Source organism: Panonychus citri, unplaced genomic scaffold (genome assembly GCF_014898815.1).
Source record: "Panonychus citri isolate SS breed McGregor unplaced genomic scaffold, ASM1489881v1 Contig00077, whole genome shotgun sequence".
NCBI classification, from domain to species: Eukaryota; Metazoa; Arthropoda; class Arachnida; order Trombidiformes; family Tetranychidae; genus Panonychus; species Panonychus citri.
The window spans coordinates 679,488-699,633 of NW_026515482.1; the positions used below are offsets into that span (position 1 = coordinate 679,488).

At 30.8% G+C, this 20,146-nt stretch overlaps 1 protein-coding gene across 6 annotated transcripts in view; it reads right to left on the reverse strand.

The window, feature by feature from the left end:
* LOC128386958 (nephrin-like) overlaps positions 1–20,146 on the reverse strand; it is a 45,449-nt gene that overhangs the window by 20,801 nt on the left and 4,502 nt on the right. For all 6 annotated transcript variants that reach the window (XR_008324946.1, XR_008324947.1, XR_008324948.1 and 3 more), the window contains exons 7-9: positions 18,271–18,435; positions 14,486–14,614; positions 9,352–9,648 (exon numbers count right to left, since the gene is read on the reverse strand). Coding sequence is in view for 3 of the 6 variants with exons in the window: in XM_053346082.1 (XP_053202057.1) it covers positions 9,352–9,648; positions 14,486–14,614; positions 18,271–18,435 (591 nt within the window). In the remaining 3 variants the exon portion in view is untranslated. The remainder of the gene's footprint in view (positions 1–9,351; positions 9,649–14,485; positions 14,615–18,270; positions 18,436–20,146) is intronic.

Below are 20,146 nucleotides of genomic sequence, written 5' to 3' on the forward strand. Positions count from 1 at the left end.
TGTTGAACAAAGTCTTGATCGCTTAAGCGAAGCAGAAACACTATTGAGATCAATTGATTCTTGAGAATCACTTTCACTTGTTGGTGTTGATTGTTTTGGTGAATTAACTGGTGTAGCAGGAATTTCCTGAATTTCATCACTTTCTTCAGTCATGATTATGATCAACACTTTAAGTAAAAAGTTGATTAGATCAATTGAAACTTGGAGTTTAAACTCGATTAAGATGAAACTTTGATTTGAATCAGTTTGAAGACAAATGTAAACTGAAAATTGAGAAACAATCTTGGTTTTGTTTTCTTTGTAAATCAATTTGTTGGTTAATAATTTGAGCTTTGAATCATTAGAGATTCGTTGTCGTGAGAAATAACAACAATTAACACGATGAATAATTTGATCCTTGGTTAATTGCTTTAGCTTTTGCCTTGTTAAGGGTTGATCACTTATATCATCAAAGATAATGTTTTGTTTATCTTTTGTTATTTCTCGGTCAGCCGATTGTCTTTGTTTCTTTTGACTTGAGTTGATTGTTTGTTGATTAATTTTAGTTTGTTTATCAACATTTTCCGAAGTTTCAATTTCAGTGTTAATTTGTGCTAATTGAATTTGATTTTCAATTTGAGGGTCAACATGATTTTCATCAGCAATGGGAAGGTCAATAGTGGTGAGAAAATTTTCATCAAGTTGTGAACTTTGGTTATTAACTAATTCAATGTTTTGATCTAATTGATTTGAATCGCTAAGACCTTCGATTTCTGTATCTAACCAATCTCGTTCTTCATTGAAATACTTATTCATTATCATCTTCATTTTCTCTGATATTTCACCTACAAATGGTTTTGTATTTTGAACATTAACTGAGAACAAATGAAAATCTTCCTCTCTTAAGAGTAAAAGTGAACCTTTTCTATGACCAACACAAAGATATGGGCCATGATATTTAGGACCTAATTTCTTACTCATATTACTAGGAATCGATTCATCTTTTAACCAGACAAAATCACCAATGTGATACGGATTTAAGAAATGTAAGCTTCGATATCTATTGATCTGATATTGTTCTTGTGACTTAAGTCTAGCATAAGCTAATTTTCGAGCTTGTTCAACGGTGAATTTTGGTTGAGGTTCTAAATCTAAATGATTATCTAAAGGTTTCAATGGAATCTTACCATAAACAAGAAAATAAGGTTGAAAACGAGTTATCTTATGTACTGAAGTATTTATCGCTAAGACTGATTGATCTAATTTCTCACTTAAGTTACTAGTTCCTTGTTCATAGACTAAGGTTCTTAATCGTTCAGCGATGGTTCGATTTGCTCGTTCCACTATTCCTTGTGATTGTGCATGATAAGGGTTAGATGATTCATGTTTTATACCATTTTCCTTGAGGAAATCTTGAAATTCATCACTTAGAAAGTTGGTTCCTTGATCGGTTTGGATCACTTTCGGTAAACTGTGAATCTTGATGAAATGTTTCAAAAACTTGATACAAGTTTTAGCTTGTTGATTCGGATGAACTTCGGCAAAAACATATCGAGATAAAGTATCGACCATGACAAAGATGACTTTTGATACCTTGTTGATTGTGAACGGACCTTGAACATCCAATTCAAGTCGGGATAATATTTCTTCTGGTATTGGTTTTGGACTCGGATCAACGTAAATGTGAGGACTTGGTTTGTTTATATGGCAAGTTGAACAATTTTTACATAATCGAACGATTTCATCAAAAAGGTATTTCATGTAAAATCTCTTTGCGATTTGTAAATATGTTTTCTCACTTCCAAAATGTCCACCAATTGGTGTTGAATGTTCTTGAGAAAATATCTCTTTTAAAAGATCACGACCAATAATCAATCTTTTGCTATTAGAATGTTTATCTATTCGATAGATTAATTCGTCTTTAAGAAGATATTTTTGACTTGTAAGTCGATCACCAAGTTGTAATAGTTTCATGATTCGTTGACAATCTTCATCTTTCTGTTGAAATTGTTTCACCTTTTCCTTCCAAGGGTTAACTTCGCTTTTAAAAGCATAAATAACTGGATCAGTTATTTGATTAAATGTATTATCCAGGCCAAAGTTGATTACATTGAATGCTTTTTCTTCTTCATCAGAACAATTTTCAATATCATCTGAATGGAGATAATTGATTAAGCAATAGCGATCATAAAATTCTTCTTCATCTCCTCGACTTATATTCACTGATCGATGATCCCATTGACTTGGATTTCTTGAGAAACAATCAGCTGAATGAATTACACCCTCTTTGTAAATCACTTTGAATTTGTAAGATGATAACATAATTGACCATCTCTGGAGACGAGAATTCTTGAAGTTGATTTTAGTCAATTGACATAGTGCATGATGATCGGTTTCTATTGCGAATTCTTGACCATCAAGGTAATGTTTAAATTTATCGATGCCAACTAGAATCGCTAAACATTCCTTTTCGGAAACAGTGTAAGATTTTTGGTACTTGTGTAACTTTTGAGAAAAGAAAGATAAAGGTAACCAATCTTTTACCTTATCTATTGGTTGATTTGAATCATAATTCTCAGATTTTGGGTCTTCTTGTAATAATATCCCTCCGACTGCAATATCGGATGCATCGACTGCAATTTTCTTTCTTAATTCGGGATCGAAATGTACGAGAAGAGTCGTTTCGACTAATGAATTTTTTAAATGATCTAATGCCTTAAGGTCTTCAGACATTAATTTAAATTTTCTTTCTTTAGAAATTAGGCGATAAAGTGGAGCGGCGATTTGTGAATAATTAGAGATGTATCTTGAGAAATAATTGTAACACCCTAAAATCGACTGTAATTGTTTCACGTTCTTTGGATAAGGTAGTGCTTTCAATGCTTTTACCTTATTAGGATCTGGTTTGATTCCATCTCCATTGACTAAGTGTCCAAGTAAGAGAATTTCGCTGTAACCAAATTTGCATTTTTCGGTTTTTACTTTTAAGTTGTACTTTCGAAGACGTTCTAAGACAATTCGAGTCATTTGAATTAACTCTTGCCATGTTTTTCCTACAACGGGAATATCGTCAAAATAACCTAAACAATTCACGTATTGTAAACCTTCCAATACTCGATTGATTAGATTCTGAAAAATGAACGGGGCTCCAGATAGTCCCATGGGTAACCTTTTATACTGATATTTTCCTCCAGGAACGACAAAAACGGTTTTTCTCTCTCACCTACAGGTAACTCAATTTGATGATACCCTTGATAGAGATCAATGAGATTGAAAAATTTTCCACCTCTTACCACTTCGAAACAGTCATTGATTCGAGGCATTGGAAAAGCCGGTACCGAAGTAATTCGATTCAATGAACGAAAATCTGTTACCAAACGGTATGATCCGTCAGGTCTATCGACAAGAATAGCCGGTGATCCTCCTTGAGCTGTTGAAGGTTCGATGATGTCAGCTTCGACAAGATCATTGATCACTTTATCGAAGGCGGCTCGTTTCTCTTTGGTACATGGGTACGGTTTCTGATAAGGGATTAAGTTATCACCAATATCAATACTAACAGGACAAATATCTTTAGATACGAAACCCATATCTCGACGATGTTGTGAAAATACGTCAGCGAATTCTAACAGAACGGAAACCATTTCATCAATCTTATCTTGAGATAATTCTGGATTGATTCTTGACCTTAGTTTTTCCACGAATGGTTTAGTTGTATTAGGATCCTCTTTAGAGATTACCTTTAATTTAGCTGCTTTCACCAGAAAATCTTCATCGGGACCTTTGCATTTGAAAACTCTTGTTGTCCTTGAAGTTGCAATTTGTTCTTCAGGAATGAAACAATTTGGTAATTGTTCAATGATTGACTTAGCGATTTCTTCTTGAGTCAATTGCTTAGCTTGAGTTAAAATGTGATCAGTTTCAAAATCTTTGCAAAATCTGAAGTAAAATTCTGGAGAAAACTCTTTTCCATCAGGAGTTTCTTTTGCAGTTAATTTATATTGATTACCATCAGAGTTCATCTTCATGTAATATAAATGAAGGAAAGTGTTATCCAATAGGAAAACTGGTTCAAAGTTTTTAACCAAGTAAATTTTCAAAACTCTGGTTGAATTCATTTCCGGGTGCTTTAAAGCTGCATAAGCATAACCAATTGTTGCTAAATTACCAGCAATTCCACGTAACGGAGTTTGACCATGAACAATGTGACACCCAAAACGTTCAGCGATACGAGCGTCCATAACTGAAGTTGTTGCTCCAGTATCTAATAGAACTCGATATGAAATTAAAGGAAATTTATCTGGAGACTCGAAATTGAACTTGACGAGAGCCATTGTTTCCATATCCATATCACCCATATCAGTTAAAACTGGAGTGTTGGTTGGTTGCCTTAAGGTATAAGAAATAGCAAAATTCGATTCGCTTTTCTGTTGTTCCTCAATTGTTGTTACTGTTTGAACCACAGGTTGATTAGGCTTAACGGAAGTATTTTGCTGTATGTGAGCTTTAGCTTGATCTTCAGATCGTTTACTACGACACTTATCAGCGGTATGGCCAAGTTTATGGCAAAATGAGCATTTCAATTTGCTTCTTTCTTTCCATGTTGATTTTGAGTCATTTGATTTATCTGTAGATTTATCTTTACCATCATGAGTCTTATAACTGTTTTTAGAAGATGATGTTGATGATGACGATCGTTCCTTGGATTTATCTTTCTGTTGATGGTCATAATAATGACGCATTAGAACATTTAACATTTTATGTTCATCTTCGTGAGCTCCAAGCTTGAAGATTTCATCGACAATGTATTTAGGTAAATACGATAAAACATCATAAAGGAAGTCAGAATCTTCGATTCTCTTTTTCTTTGCTTCAGACAATAGTCTTCTCGTTTCAGAGAAAAAGGTCATTGGATCAACTTCGAAGTTATATGAATAAGATCTCAATCTGAACATCGCATTAGCACCAATCGAGGGTAAATCGATTTTTTCTCTTAATGCTTTTAGGTACGAATGATAATCAGTAATTGACTTATCTATGGCATTAGCCAAATGGAAAATTTCGTGAGCTAATCCTTTTCGTAGACAGCGTAATCGGGTTGAATCATCAATGTCTTCTAAGGAAAGTTTATTCACTGTTTTATTCACCCATTCTTTCATGTTTTCACCCTTTGGAACTCAATTACCATTGGATCTCTTTATTAACCTTGTTTAAAGATGCTGCAAAACTTTCTGCTAAGACCTTGAATCCTTCTACTAATGGTTGACTCATTGTTGAGGTTGAATTCTCATTGAGACGTTGGTTATTAGGACTTGGAGAGGTTGGTCTTGAAGAGACTCAGTTCATCTTAGGGTATACGTGATTGACTGAAATGCAATAACACAATTGTACCAAGAGGTAGTTCTAGAGAACGTAATTCTGATTCAGTTGCACCAAATATTGAATCTTCATCTCGTCCTAATTGGGTGACCAGAGACTGTAGTTCTGTTTCAATTAAACCCAATTGTCTTAAGTCTCTTACCCACGAGGGTAGTTCAAGGCTTTTTAATTCAGACACAGGAAGATTAATAATGTCATTATCACTTAATGATTCACCAACAATTAAGAAATTGGTTTTAATCACCTCGCAGATTTTTCTTTGAGCCAAACTTCTGGTTGGTACTCTCACACCTTGTTCAAGTAGATACACAGAAATTTCTTCGTATTCAAGAGAAGACACTTTTGGAATAATTTCCTCCATCTCATACGGTAAAGTTGTTGCTTGAGAGTCAATAGTTATTAATGAGCTTAATGAAGAGTTTAAATTTTCACTAGAATGATGTGAAGATTGAGGAGATTGAATTCCCACCATGGAGATAAACTATTTCTTTTAGAAAGATCCTGCCTGGGTCGCCATGTGAAAGGTGAACTTCAGGGTGATCAAGGTAAACACTTTAGTGAATAAACTTTATCGGCATTAGCCAATTGATTTTAACTAAAGTTATCGATTCAGAAGAAGAGACTGCCTTTCACAATTCAATCTGTTACAAATTCTTTTAGGATCTTTCCAAAATACTAATATTAATTTAACTCACAAGGTAAATTTTATTATAAACTTAAAGGTTTATTAACTGTATTAATTAAAGTTAACAGTATGAAGATTAAACGGGAATTAATTGTAAATTGATTCGATCATCTTTTATATCGAAAATCGAATAATCGAAATTTGAATTTTCTAAAGAGAACAATTAATCTGATTGGTCGATTAACCATTTGTCTAAAGACAACGATTTTCTATTGTCTCCTTAGTAGACATTAGTCTAGATTAAAATAAATATTAACCATTTTCTCAAGAGAGTTAACTTGTCAGTCAGACGATGATGATTAACATCTTTAACTTCAATTGTGAACAATAGTTAATCTTAAACAAAGTGAAAATTAAATGAGTAATTAAGTTAATTGTGAACAAAATTAATAAAACAAATAAATTTAAGCCTTGAGGTAATCCAAATATAAAGTTAAATGGTTCCAACGGGTAACTCAGTTTTCTACCCTTCAGAAGGTTAATCCATTATTATATTGGATCCGGAAATCAGGGTGGACATCAAATTGTAGGAGGGAAAGGAGGATAATGATTATTGATTGTGATCAATATCATTTATCTCAAAGTCATCATGATTAGTAATGAAAAAAGTCATTCATCTTGTATCTCAGAATTTCCTGAAAAAAGTAAAGAGTTTGCATGATAAGCATGTTATTCATTCATTTTTGTACATTAGGAAGTAAATAACTTTTGACAAATGGAAATGATTTAGATACTGATGATGAGGATGCTAAGCTACTGGTGAATACCCAAATGATGATGAGAGTGGTGGATGATGATGATGATGATTTGCAAATAAGATTGCAAATAAATTGATGACACTTGAGCTAATGTTTAGATTGAATAACATTCATGATGGAAATGAGTATCGGTGAATGATGACTGAATACTCATGGTGTGGATGAGGGAAGAAGACAAGAAATAGACCAGAAAAAAGGTGATTTCTGTGTTCTTATCATCATTATCTTCATCACCAATGAAAACGATGATGAACAAAAAAAAAAGGTTACAACCTACAGTCAGATACAGGATTGATTAATGATTAGGATACAATCAATTTCAACTCAGTCACAGATATACACAATTAATTGACATAGAGGGATGATCTAAATGATGAGAATGCTGATCAAACTTGCAAGATGAATGAAAAAGTGATAGATATACACAAATATAATCATTCAATTCGTGTATCAGGAACCATATTAATAAATGAAAAGGCAAAACTAAAACAAAGATAATGTTTCATATGATTGGTTGTTGTTGTTATTTGTTATTTCCTATGTGAGTATCAAAATGATAAACAATCAACTTATTGTTAAATCTTAAACTTTTATCATGAAAAATGATTAATATCACACAGGCAAAATATTCAATATGTAAACTCATTGGTTATGATTTAGTGTTTATCGTAACTATCAATTTAACAGATTAGGACAACAGATCAAATTAATTCATGATTGATTTAGAATTTCAAATCAATCGGTTTGTATGGAAAATTTATTCTGATAATTTGATCAACCCGATGTATTGATTTTCCTCTGAATTTCTGATGAGTATCAATCATTTCAAAAAGTTTCACTATTCAATGAGATTTGATATCATTTCAGATGATGGAATGAGGTGAATGGGTGAAAAGAAGATGGGGTTCCTGAGGAAGAGAGATGAAGATGAGATGCAAAGAGAAAAAAGTGAAAATAATGATAATCTATTGACATAGATTGATGGATCTTCATATCATGCAAATGAATCGGAAGTGGAGTTTCTGCTGATAATTCAAATGAAATTAAATCTTTGGAGATGGTGGTTAGATAATTTCTTTCGATTTTTTTTCCTTTCAGGGTTAATCATGAATAGGCTGGAACAACTTTAGATCTTAAAGACCAGAGAAAACCCATCCCACATAATGACATAATAATTGGATATCGAGAGTATGAGGGAGCGGAAGATAAATCATCCTCTTCAATTAACACAATATTGATAAAATCTTCATGATAAACTTAGAATTCGTTGAGAAAAATCCAAACTTGCGATTCTGATTAAATTTCACTGAATAAAATTCTGAGAAAATTATATTGCATTTAAAACTAACAAAAAAGTTCTGTACTCTGAGTATCATGAAATTCAAGATGAAAATATTACTTGAGAAATAACCGAGAGTAAAAAGTTCAAGAAAAGCTGAGCTTTCATGATAATTATTAAGTTTCCTATCAGGTTATTTTAATAAGATCATGATTATCATGATTATAGCCAAGAACTTTTTTCTGTGCTTATATCTCAGAGTTTCATTCAAAATGTTTGTGGACAATTTTCAGGGGGAAACGTGACTTTTGCCAACCTTAAACTTTAAAATTAATTGTTCTGATGTCTTTTGATATCATCTTCATAATTTAATTGAATCTATTCACTTTCTGATATCATCAAGAAACAAAGTTACATTTTTAACTTGAGTCTTTCAGTGTATATCCTTCATTTTGAAGCATGATAATGATTTTAATCAGTAGCTTATAGTGATAATATAAAACTCATTGAGTTACAGCATGATAACAGGATGGGATTGATAGGATTATAAATACTGAATACTTGTATACATCTATGAAATTATTCATACATGAGTTCATTCAATCATTATCATTCAAGTATTATTGTCATTTTGTGTTGAGCCATCATGACAATTATTGTAAATTACAATCACAGCTTAATCATTGAAAGTCTGATTATTGTAACAATCAATATATGTTATGATATCATCCATTTCAATTAATTTTCAACCTGTTCCCAGTTATTTAATTGCTCATATTGGTAATCAACTCTACATGAAATCCTAATCGATATTCATATTAGTTTTCCCTGAATAGGAAAATTCTGAATCTAAATAAAAAGCAACATCGACTTGCAATCTTATCTTTAAGATATTAAATCATGAATATATTAATAATTGAACATTCAGAACGAAAAATATTCCATAAAATCAAATCAAATCAATCAAATAGAAATAGATTAAATCACTTTTTGGCTAATCGTTAGATGATTAAGTTGATCATTATTAAGTATTGCTAAATGAGCTAAACTTTTCTCATGATATTAGTAACAGTTAGTTAAATAAGAGAAGGGAAAGTTTTTCAATTACTATTTGCACAAATTTAGAATATAATTTATCCTGAATGCTTATAGTCTGTGCTTAAAGTCGCATGATAATTGAACCTTATCGATTAAATTAGAAATGGAAAGAGAATTGTAAATTTCTCTCTCTCTCTCTTCTTTCAGATTTCAACTCTTTAGATCAACTTTACCTGCGGGAACGATGTTAAAAGTACAAGGTTTCTCCTGTCGTCCGATGGTGTTTTTGGCCCAACACTGGATGTAACCGTAATCATGGAGGTTAAAGGGAGTGAAAAGTATTGAGCTACGAAGACCTTCAACATTGGTTGGATACTTTGAGGTTAGTGGTAGTTGAGAATTGTTTGCAAATGTCCAAGTAAAAGTAACATTGGTCTCAGGCGAAGCATCAACAACACATAAAATCCTTGCGGTTTCACGTAATCCGATCCCATAGGTTATTTTTTGATTCTCAGTGCAGACAGGTAAATCTAAAAAAGAAGGAAAAATTACCATAAGATACTTGAAGATTGATAAACAAAATAGAGATAACTAACTACTCTGATAACTTTACAAATCGAAAGTTTCTATCAATAGAAACTGATGAACAGATGATAACATTTCAATTCCAAGAATAAAACTATCGATGGTTATTATAGAGAAAGAGAAAACAAAATGCTGATAATAATAAACGAAAAAAATATTATGATTTGTACCAAAAAGAAGAAAAAATACATGAATATTATTCTGATAACAGAGGTTGTGAGTTCGATACTCAAGGTATAGAAAGAGTAAAAAAAAGTTCTGAAAGAAAAATAGTTTTTTTGTTCCTTTATTTTTATCATCATTATCTTACTCATATCTTTTCAATTCCCAATTGCAAATCCTACCCAGTTAGTTACCATAGTTTATAATCAGTTAAATTGTTACAATCAAACTAATTCCAGTTGAGTTGGTTACTTTAATGATAGTATAATTAATGAACCTTTTTACACAATCAGTGTATTCCATTGTTTCTATGAGTATTCTATCTGTCGAATTGAGATAAAATATTAAATACAAGAAAAGTTCGTAGCAAGAATTAGGATGAAAAAAAAGTTCGCAATTATTAATAAATGGAAAAGTTCATTGAACTAATTTGTGATTTTTAGGGAGAAATAAATTTATTCCAATGAGACTAATGATTCTCATGTTATTAACTCAAAGAGAAAGGCAACAAGATATTCAGAAGGAAAGTAAAAGAATCATGAGAAAATTATCATGAAATAATAGTCTCACCTCCTACTGAAGATGATGATTGCAAAGTTTGAATGTCAGCCTGTTTAATTGCAAGAATTATGATCATCATGACGAAGATGATTATTATCATTTCGTTTGTTTCTCTCTCTCTCTTTTTTTGCTTTTTATCTTCAATTACTGAATTAGTTAATAATCATAATAATTGTTACTCCCAGAGTTGATTCTTAAATTATCATAGAGGAGAAAAGTTGATATTCCATTATTATGATTACTGTGTTGTCATTATTTGGCATCAACAGTAATTTTTGGCCTCATGTTTTTGGAGCTATTTCATAATCATTCTTGATATTCTGGTGAAACAAGAACATGATTCTGATGAGATTCTGATAATGATGATAAAATGAGCCAACAGAATGAACATGAACATGTGGGAGAATGACATTGGAAAGATCAGGGAAGAAAAAAGAATAAAAACAGAATAGTAGTGGGAGAAAAAAAAGCGAAATTTCGATGAGATGAAAATCTAAACATCCCAAATTCCAGAGAAACATGAGACACTATTCAGAACTTTCCATGATAATGGTAAATTCCATTGAGCATAAACTATTAATTGGTTCTGTTAACTTTCAGTATCATTAATAGTAACAAACTTCAGGAAAAATGGTTTTCATGGTAAAAAGATGATAATTTTTGTACTTCAAACAACACAAATTTCATTTTCTTTTCGACGACAAAAAAGTTATAACTTTGTACATAAACGAAAGAGAAGAGAAAAATTCAATACACCCAAATCGAATTTCATCTCAGACACTAGCTGAATTCTTATAACGTATTTAAATTGAGAATCAATGAAAAATGGAGATTCGAATTGTTCTAGACTTACTTAGTAGCTAAACTCTTTGTGAGCTAATAAATGATGAAATAATCTGTATTCTAAATACTTAATATCGAGTTAATTTAACTCTTCAATCTATCGTACTAAGGAACTAACATTTTCACCCTATTCAGAATCAACTATTTCTTTTCCTATTTCTCTCACTATAATCTAGCTCATCAAAGTTTCTCATAGACTTTTTCTCTTACTAAGTTAGAGCTTAATTTTTTCAGTTACTTTTTTATCTCGCATTTCTCTTTCATGATACATCATTGACTCAGATGATGACGATGATTAAGGTAAGGTTAGTAACTGAATACACACACAACACATACAGTGACTGTAAGGGAAAAAAATTCCAAGAAACTGATTTGGGAATAACATGATTGATGATGTTCATTGGCCTTAGAGTTTAAATTTGCTTTTCTTTTTTCCCCTTTCTCATCACTTTCCATGTTACTATTGCTTATTCTGTGTTTCATGTCAAGAAACAGTCATGATCCATACTGTGTGTTACCTGAGAATCATTCAGAGAGAGAGAGAGAGAGAGAGAGAGAGTAAAAGTGATGAAATTCCGTTCAGTAAGAAAAGAGATACAATCAATGCTGAAAGTTCTGAAGCTAAAGAAAACCCAACATGAAAGAAAAAGAGAGAGATAGAGATGAAAAAACTAGATGGATTGAAGCACACATACTGAGCTATGAAAACGAAAACATTTTTATTAAGTTCAGAATCTATTCACAATTTGTTTTCTTTCTCTCTCACCATGGAAGTGATAACCTGATGAAGCTAAGGAAAACTAGAATTGAACACAGATTATTTAGTGACAATTTCATGGGGATAAAGATATTCCATCATCAAGAATAAAGCTACATGATATTAAAAACGAACGACATAATATTAGAACTACATAGAGGAGAAAAATTTTCATTCCAACAACATTTATCTCAAGAATTTTTTTCTTTCAGTTGAATAAAAAACCTTTTTATGATAATCTGAAAGTTCATTTATTTCAGTCTTAATTAAAAGTTTGGTAAGAAAATATAATGAAATTTTTGTTCCGTGAAGTTGAACTTGGAAGGTGAAGAAAAAAATAATTAAATGAGGCTGCAGATAAAGTCTAGTACCTGTCGACTAATAAGAGATTTAATTTTCTGATTTGATGATGAACAATAAAATTAAAACGGAAAATCAGTGAAATAATCAACTCAGAAAGCTGATTACATTTGTATTGATTGAAAAATAGTTTAACTTTTCAATGGTTCAGTTGAAATCGTTCAAGTTCAGAATTTTGATTAACTTTTACAACTTGATGCTTGAAGCTACAAGTTGCTCAAACTGCGAGATGAGAAAGTGTAAGAAAAAGTTCATGGTAAGGTGAATAAAGTTCAAAATTATCAGCTTATTTTCATCGGATTTCTAGAGTATATATATTTCATGTAATGTTCATCATTTTGTTATTCAGATTTTGCAAAATCAGAGGGAAACTTAATGAATACTAAGATAATATTTCTGAGGTGAACCTTTCAAGATTCAGGGTTAATCAGGTGAGTTTGAGGTAAATACTAAAAACTAGAATTTAATATTTGTATTCATTTGATATGCTTAAGCACGTATTCAAAATTTTCATCTTTTAAATGTTACCATGAATTGAGATTGAATCAGATTTCTTAAACTGTGATAATCTTCAAGAAATTGTTCTGTTATTATTATCTAATTTTAAATTCATTAGATTCAGTCTGTGTCTATGCATATAATTTGATTATATCATAATGAAATCAGCTGTTTATTTTGACCCAATTCTGAAAGTCTTTTCATCGTAATTACAAGTTATCACAATACATTGAGCTTATTATCAACAGACCATGGGGTTTATATTAAATTACCATGAAATCATAGCAAACTGACCTTTGATTGATCATCAGATTACTATTCACTATAAGATAATTATATTTCCCTTATCCATAGGTAATTCAATAGTTTAATCATGAAACTCATGGTGAGATACAATTTGTTTAGATGATATCAGAATAACAACAATAATAATACAAAATGAATTTTGAGTAAAACTTTTGTAACTTTGTTTTTACTTAACATTTTTTTTCCTCATAAAATTTATCGGTTAGTTATGACATTTCCTTGATAATGATGTCAATTTTGAATAGATTTCTAAGACCAATTGAATTTAAAGGTGAAACAAGTATCAGAAAATTTCATGATAAAAGTTCAAGTAAAACTATTGATGAAAATTTTTTACATGATAACGAAAAGTTATTAGATTTCCAAATGATCAGATTATCTAATCTCATTTTCTGTCTCAACAATGAGTCAGTTCATTGATATGATTCAAAGGTTTCAAGATTGAACAAATTCTGAAAAAGTTTCTCATGAATTCTAGTCATGAATCTTATCTATGAAAAATCAATGAGTTAAAAAATTTCCATCACTTATACAGTGAAAGTTTTGGAGAGGACAAAGATCAATTAATCCCTGATAAAAATCTCATGATAACTATTATATTTTGAGAACTCAAAGGAAAGAAAAAGTTGCCTAAATCAACCTTACAAGCTAACAAATGATGATCTCAGCCATGGGATTAGGATTGATAAGGAAATCGTAAGTCTCTGGTTTCAGTTTAATGATGACAATTGAATATATTGAACACTGGTCAAGATGAATATCATTATAAAGATGGAGGTGGTCAAACGAGTGAAAAGTAAATAATAATGCTAACTTTCAGATTCAATTCTAGTGGTCAGTTGGGTTACCGATTGATGCTGATAACAATTGGAAAGATTGAAAGTTTCCAACAGGGTAAATCAGGATATTATCCAGAAAACAGGAATTTAAGAAGATGAATGTTAGGTAAATAATAATAATGGCCAGAGAAAAAAAGAGAAAATAAAAAGTTCCATGATAAAGATGGAAGAATTTATATTTTGGAATAAATTTTGTTCAGAAAAAAGAAGAGAAAAATATCAGAATTACAATTTGAATAGAAAATAATATCTGACAAATATCTACCTGGAATCGATGTATTAGAGTATAAGTGTTGTGAGAAAAATAAGTTCGAAGATATTTCAATGGTTTAGTGAAACAAGATAATGTCCATTGGAAAAGTTCTGTTCAATGTGTTCTTATTCAAAGTTTTGTCTTCGAAACTTTCATGTGATATATTTGAGAAGAGAAAATGATGAAATATGTTTAACACTTACAATGAACTTTTAGGTGGAAATTTTCACTCTCACTGAAGCCAATTTCATTTTTCGCTGAACATTTATATGAACCAGAATCTTCCTTTGAAGCAGATTCGATGCTTAAAACTGATCCATTAATCTTAAACTCTGAATATAGAGAAAGAGAGAGAAAAAGAAAGAGTTAAAAGAAAGTAAAAATTGTAAAAGAAAATGGTGATTATTATTATTATGGAATAGAGATTGTTAGTCAACTGATGATCAGGGTGTTGGTCAATCAATGAGATAGGAAATATATATCAAATTGGAAAACAGCCTCAAGGCAAATGAAAGTATATTTGAATTGGAAACTGTTTGCATTTGATGTCAAACATCAAATTGATGGATAGAAGATGATGAAGTAGGAAGAAGATGAGGGAATTGGGTTTGACTGTGAGAGATATAAAGATGATACAAGGGATGAAGATAAGGAAAGGGAAGATGAGTCAGAAATATTGTTTCCATCACATAGATAAACCCGAACGACTTACGGAAACATAACAGAAAAAAAATAAGATGGAAACAAAATCCAAGATGAAGTTTCAATGCGATAAACATACAGTGTCTTCTTGATATTTAAGAAGTAAAAAAACAATTCTGAGGATTTCAAATGATGAACACGAAATCCTGAGTTGTATATAAAGAAATGAAAGAGAAAAAAATTCGAATCTTATTTATAAAAAAAAGTTCCAACAAACACTTTGTTATCACTTGCACTGTATTTCCTAAGTTGATATCAAATCCATTGTCCGACAATTTTATCTTCATCATTCTCATCAATATCTACTTAGAACTTTCCTACTTGATCATCTTTTCATCTTCTTCCCCTGTTGCATGATCATTGGATGACAGAAGATAAAGATGATGATGATGGAAGAGAAGATAAAATTGTTCAATAATGTAGAAGTATTAGAAATAGAGGTATTAGAACTAAATCTGAGTTTTTTTGAGTTTTTCTAGCATTTTTACTCATTTTCCTTATCAGGGTAACTCATGATATCGGTGATATCATGTTACTATCATCATCAACTTGAGTCAAGAATTTACTCTTCCCTAACAATGAACCAACAATAACCTCGTTCATTTTCAAGGTTAAAATGATATTTCCAACTCTTGTCACAAAAATGAAACAATTTCCACTCTATCCTTCCTGTTTCATTTAAAGTTTATGTTATCATGATAATATGATGATAGTTTTTTTTCTTACCGCCTAAAGTCAAATGAAATGAAATGTAATCAAACCCAGAAAAGTTAGATTTCAAAATGAAATTTCAACCTTCATGATCTTTTAGAATCATGATAATAAACATCATCCAACTCACCCATTAACAAAATACTTGATTCAATTCAATTTCTTTCAAATTGTTCAATGACCATTATCATTAACATTATCACCTCAAAAAGATCAAACTATTGATGATAAAGAAGAAAAAATGACCAACGACTTTTGAACTTTTTTCCTCGTTATCATGTTCCCAACAAAACTGGACAAACAATTTAATCTTATTGAATAATAATACATTTTCTTAACGATGGTCAACATAATGATGATGATGGTCATCGCTATTTCTATAGCTATGGATAAGTTATCCATCTCATGAGATTATTTTACTCAGTAATATTCTGAATTCCAGACGCTTAGATGACCCTGAGAGCTTTTCTTCACTAATTATTTTGGTATTAATATTGGTTGAAAAGAACTTTTTAAATCAATATCTGAAAACTCTTGATTATGATTTACATTTTATCTCTTGTCTTTGATACTTCAGTGTCTTTTTGCTGCAAATAAAGAGATAAGATTAAGGATCAATGAACATTCAATGGACTGTATTTATGTCCAAAAGTTAAATTGACTGTGGTCAAGAAAAATAAAAGTTGACCAGGGAAAAAGTTTCAACTCATGAACTGAAAAAAACAATTGAAACACTTTATTTAAAATGTCACTTTTAATGATAGCTTTAAAACTCAATTTATCTCAAAGTTAAATGAAAGTTGAACCTATTGTGTAACAGAAATGGACAAGAAAATACCCTAAGGCAGTTACATGACATTGACACACTGAATGAACCTTGCTTTCAATTCACAGAGACATTTAATTATCGTCAAGAAACATCATGAACTCTCAATGAAAACCATGGTAATCAAAAAGTAAGCTTATTGTTAGACAATTGAATTGAAAAAAAAACAAACACAGACACAGTTTTATAATCCTATTCAATTTGTTTATCTTACAGAATATCAAATATGTGTCATGATTTTCATCGATTCAAAATTTCACCATGAAAATCATCAGAATTTTTATAAATAATTGAAAACTTTCATCTATTTCTCTGTTTCAATTTCCTGGACATAGATCCAAATAAGTTTTCTTTCAGCAAGAACTACCTGACAGGTATAACATCATCATAGAATGGATTAGAAATCATCATGTTTGGATAGGAAATGAAATTTTCTGACGGAATTATCATAAAAATCAGCGAGAAAATAGTGAAAATGGTAAATTATTGATTTCAAGAAATTCTCGGAAAAAAATTACTTACAACTCAAAGAAACTAACTAGTAGCTTATGTAATCTAATTGCTACATGAAACCATTAATTTGGAGTGTTATCATCGCCAATTCATGTGTAAAAATAAAGTTAAATTTAGATTTTAATTGGTAAAGTTAATCTCAATTAGCTGATAATCATCAGCTGAAGTTAACTGTACCAATGTAGTAAATCTCATTTTGATTGAACTTAGAATATCAAATCAAGTATTAGATTCATGTTAATTATAACGAACTTCACTCATTTGAGTTAATTGTATCAATGATAAAAGTTACAATAAATGTTTTGAATTTACACAGTTTACCGTTACTTTTTCCCCCTCTGTAGTATACGTACATACACCTCATCTCTCTTTCCACCCCTCAACCCTGAGATCTTCTTTCCTCTCAAGTGATCATTAATTTTAACCCTGAAAAGGTTTTCCATTCAAATGAACACCAAAGACTCAATGGATACACAAGGAATAAACCGCTCTGAATGAAGATACACACACTTGAAACTTTTCTCTCTCTCTTTCTCTCTCAACCAATTCAATTGAATAAGATTTCATGGTAAACTTTTTCATTCATTTAACGATATATCAGATAATGCTCTTTGTATAATCATCAACCTCATCATCATTCCAACTGAACTTTATTTGAATTTTGTCTCTCTAGCTCTCTGTCCACAAGATGAAATCAATATATAATTCAAGTGAAAATGTTAAAGTAAGATTATCTGATCAGAATGAATCAGATCAATTTTTACTTTCTGCATACAAAGCAAAAAAAGTTCATGGCTTTGCAAATGAGTGAAATTTCAAGAAAACACTTTAGAATTCATTCCCTGAAAACTTGATATCAGGTAAAAAATACCCTTCTCTTTTGAAGGCTAATCTTCATTGAGAAATAAAATATTTCTTGAAAATAGCAACAGAATTGCATAGATAATGTTAATTTGATTGTTTCATGTCGATACAAAATCATCAGCATGGAGAATCAAATTTCAACTAAGAATTGGATTTAGAAAAAAGGAGAGGGAAATTCTTCAATTTTCATTCAGAACTTTCTTTTACAATCCACTGTCCCACCCTCTCAACATCTTCATCTCTTCCTGAACCATGGTTTCCTTTTGTCTTCTCCACTTCCTTTTCCAATGATTCTCATCATTTTCCTCCCTCTATCTCTTTCTACAATGTTAACATTCAAATTGAGTTAAATGTATAAAAATTTCTACTTACTTTTCATGGTAACTTGATCGATGAGTTTACCCTGAAAACTCCACGAGTATTCAGAAACTTCAGGGTTGGACTTTGTTTGACAGTGTAATCCAATATGATCACCAGTTTTCACCAATGAATTTGAATGATGGTGGTTAACCATAACAAGAGAGGTTATCGGTGCAACTGAATAATTACATGTATCAATAGATGAGAAAAGGAAAAAAAATTATTCAGAATATGATGAATGGAAACGAAGGAACCAAAAAAAAATAGATAACTGGGCGGGAATCGAAGCCTCCATGATAAAGTCAATATAACTGGATAAAAAAAAATTGGAACAAAATTTGACTTCTTATCCAAATGAACTGTAATTGAAATTATATTGAATTAACTGAACAATTAGTTGATTGTCTGGTTGTCAATGTTTACCTTGTATTAAATTACATTTGCTTCGAGTAACAATCTAATGATGACCAAACACACACAATGAAAAGATGGACATTTCATGAACTTGAAGGTTACACAATTAAAAGAGAATACAAATAATGATTAACAATCGACAGACAATTAAGGGTAAGACAATCAATTGATTGTGATTTCCTTTTTCCTCTTTTTTTTATCTCTCATTCCTTATCATCATTCAAATGGTCAAATGATGATAATTGTCATCACAACATCACATTAACCGGTAAATTTAAGCTTCTTTCCCATCAAGGTGACCCTAAGCTTTAATTCAACTTCTAATTAGTTTAATTGTTTCAATTCTTGTGGTGGTCAAGGTAATTTCCAGTAAAGTAGTTTGGTCTATAATTATATGAGCTAAATGTTGATTAACAACATTGGAACAAAGTAATAACATGATTTTATCATGGTGATGATTCAATGATGATGAACCAGAATACAGATTAACTAAATTACAGTAACTAATTGCATTTTCAAACTAATGTACTTTCATGATTAAGTAATAATAACAATCAAAAAAAAACCCTTGACACCATGGTGATGATGATAATGATACATCATGTCACCAAAAATGAACTTTCAATTGATTATTGCCATGATAGAGGATCAGATATGATTAACTATTAAATTAAACCTTTTCCCTTGGTTGATTGTCGTTAATGTTTCATTGATGGTGATAATTTAATTGCATCGAGGGTAAAGGTTATATCAGTGACATGGTAAAGTATCTTAATCAAATTTTTCTCTTTCATTCCAATCAGATTTTCTTTCATTCTCTTGATTTTTTCCCTCTTTCCTTTGTATCTCTCAGATAACTATCCTTTTATTTAGAGATAGAAAGAGAGAGAGAAAAGGGAAAAAGAGATCGAGTTCTATTCTTGTTCTTTTCTTTTTCATTAGCACTCATCATGTTTTTTTCGATTTCTATTCTCATTTCATTTTCTTTGATTTTTTTGTTCTCTTTTTCTCGGATAAATCTTGTAATTCTGTTTGATTTACTTAGGATCAATGCCAAACATCATGAATTTACTCCCAGTTTTTAGTACTTTCTCTCATATCGGTTTATCGTCTTTCACCTTGATCATCACCTCAACTTTTGTCTTTCTTTTTATTATCTTTTTCCTTTTTGTTTCAATCTAGATTGTCATTCATCATTTTCATTTGAAACTCAAAGGGTTATCATGAGATCAGCTCTGAATCTGGTGCTATTATTATAAAGCTACTCGAATGACGTGTAACAAAAAAAGGCTCAGATCAACATCAATTTTATTGAGTGACATTAAATGTTCATTGATATATTGATTGAATATGAATCATGATATTATCTGAGGTTATTAATATGTAGAGAAAAAGTTCTGAGTATTTACCATCTCAAAATTCACATTACTCTGAAATTTCAGGGGTTAAAGAGAGAGAGAGAGAGAGAGAAGAA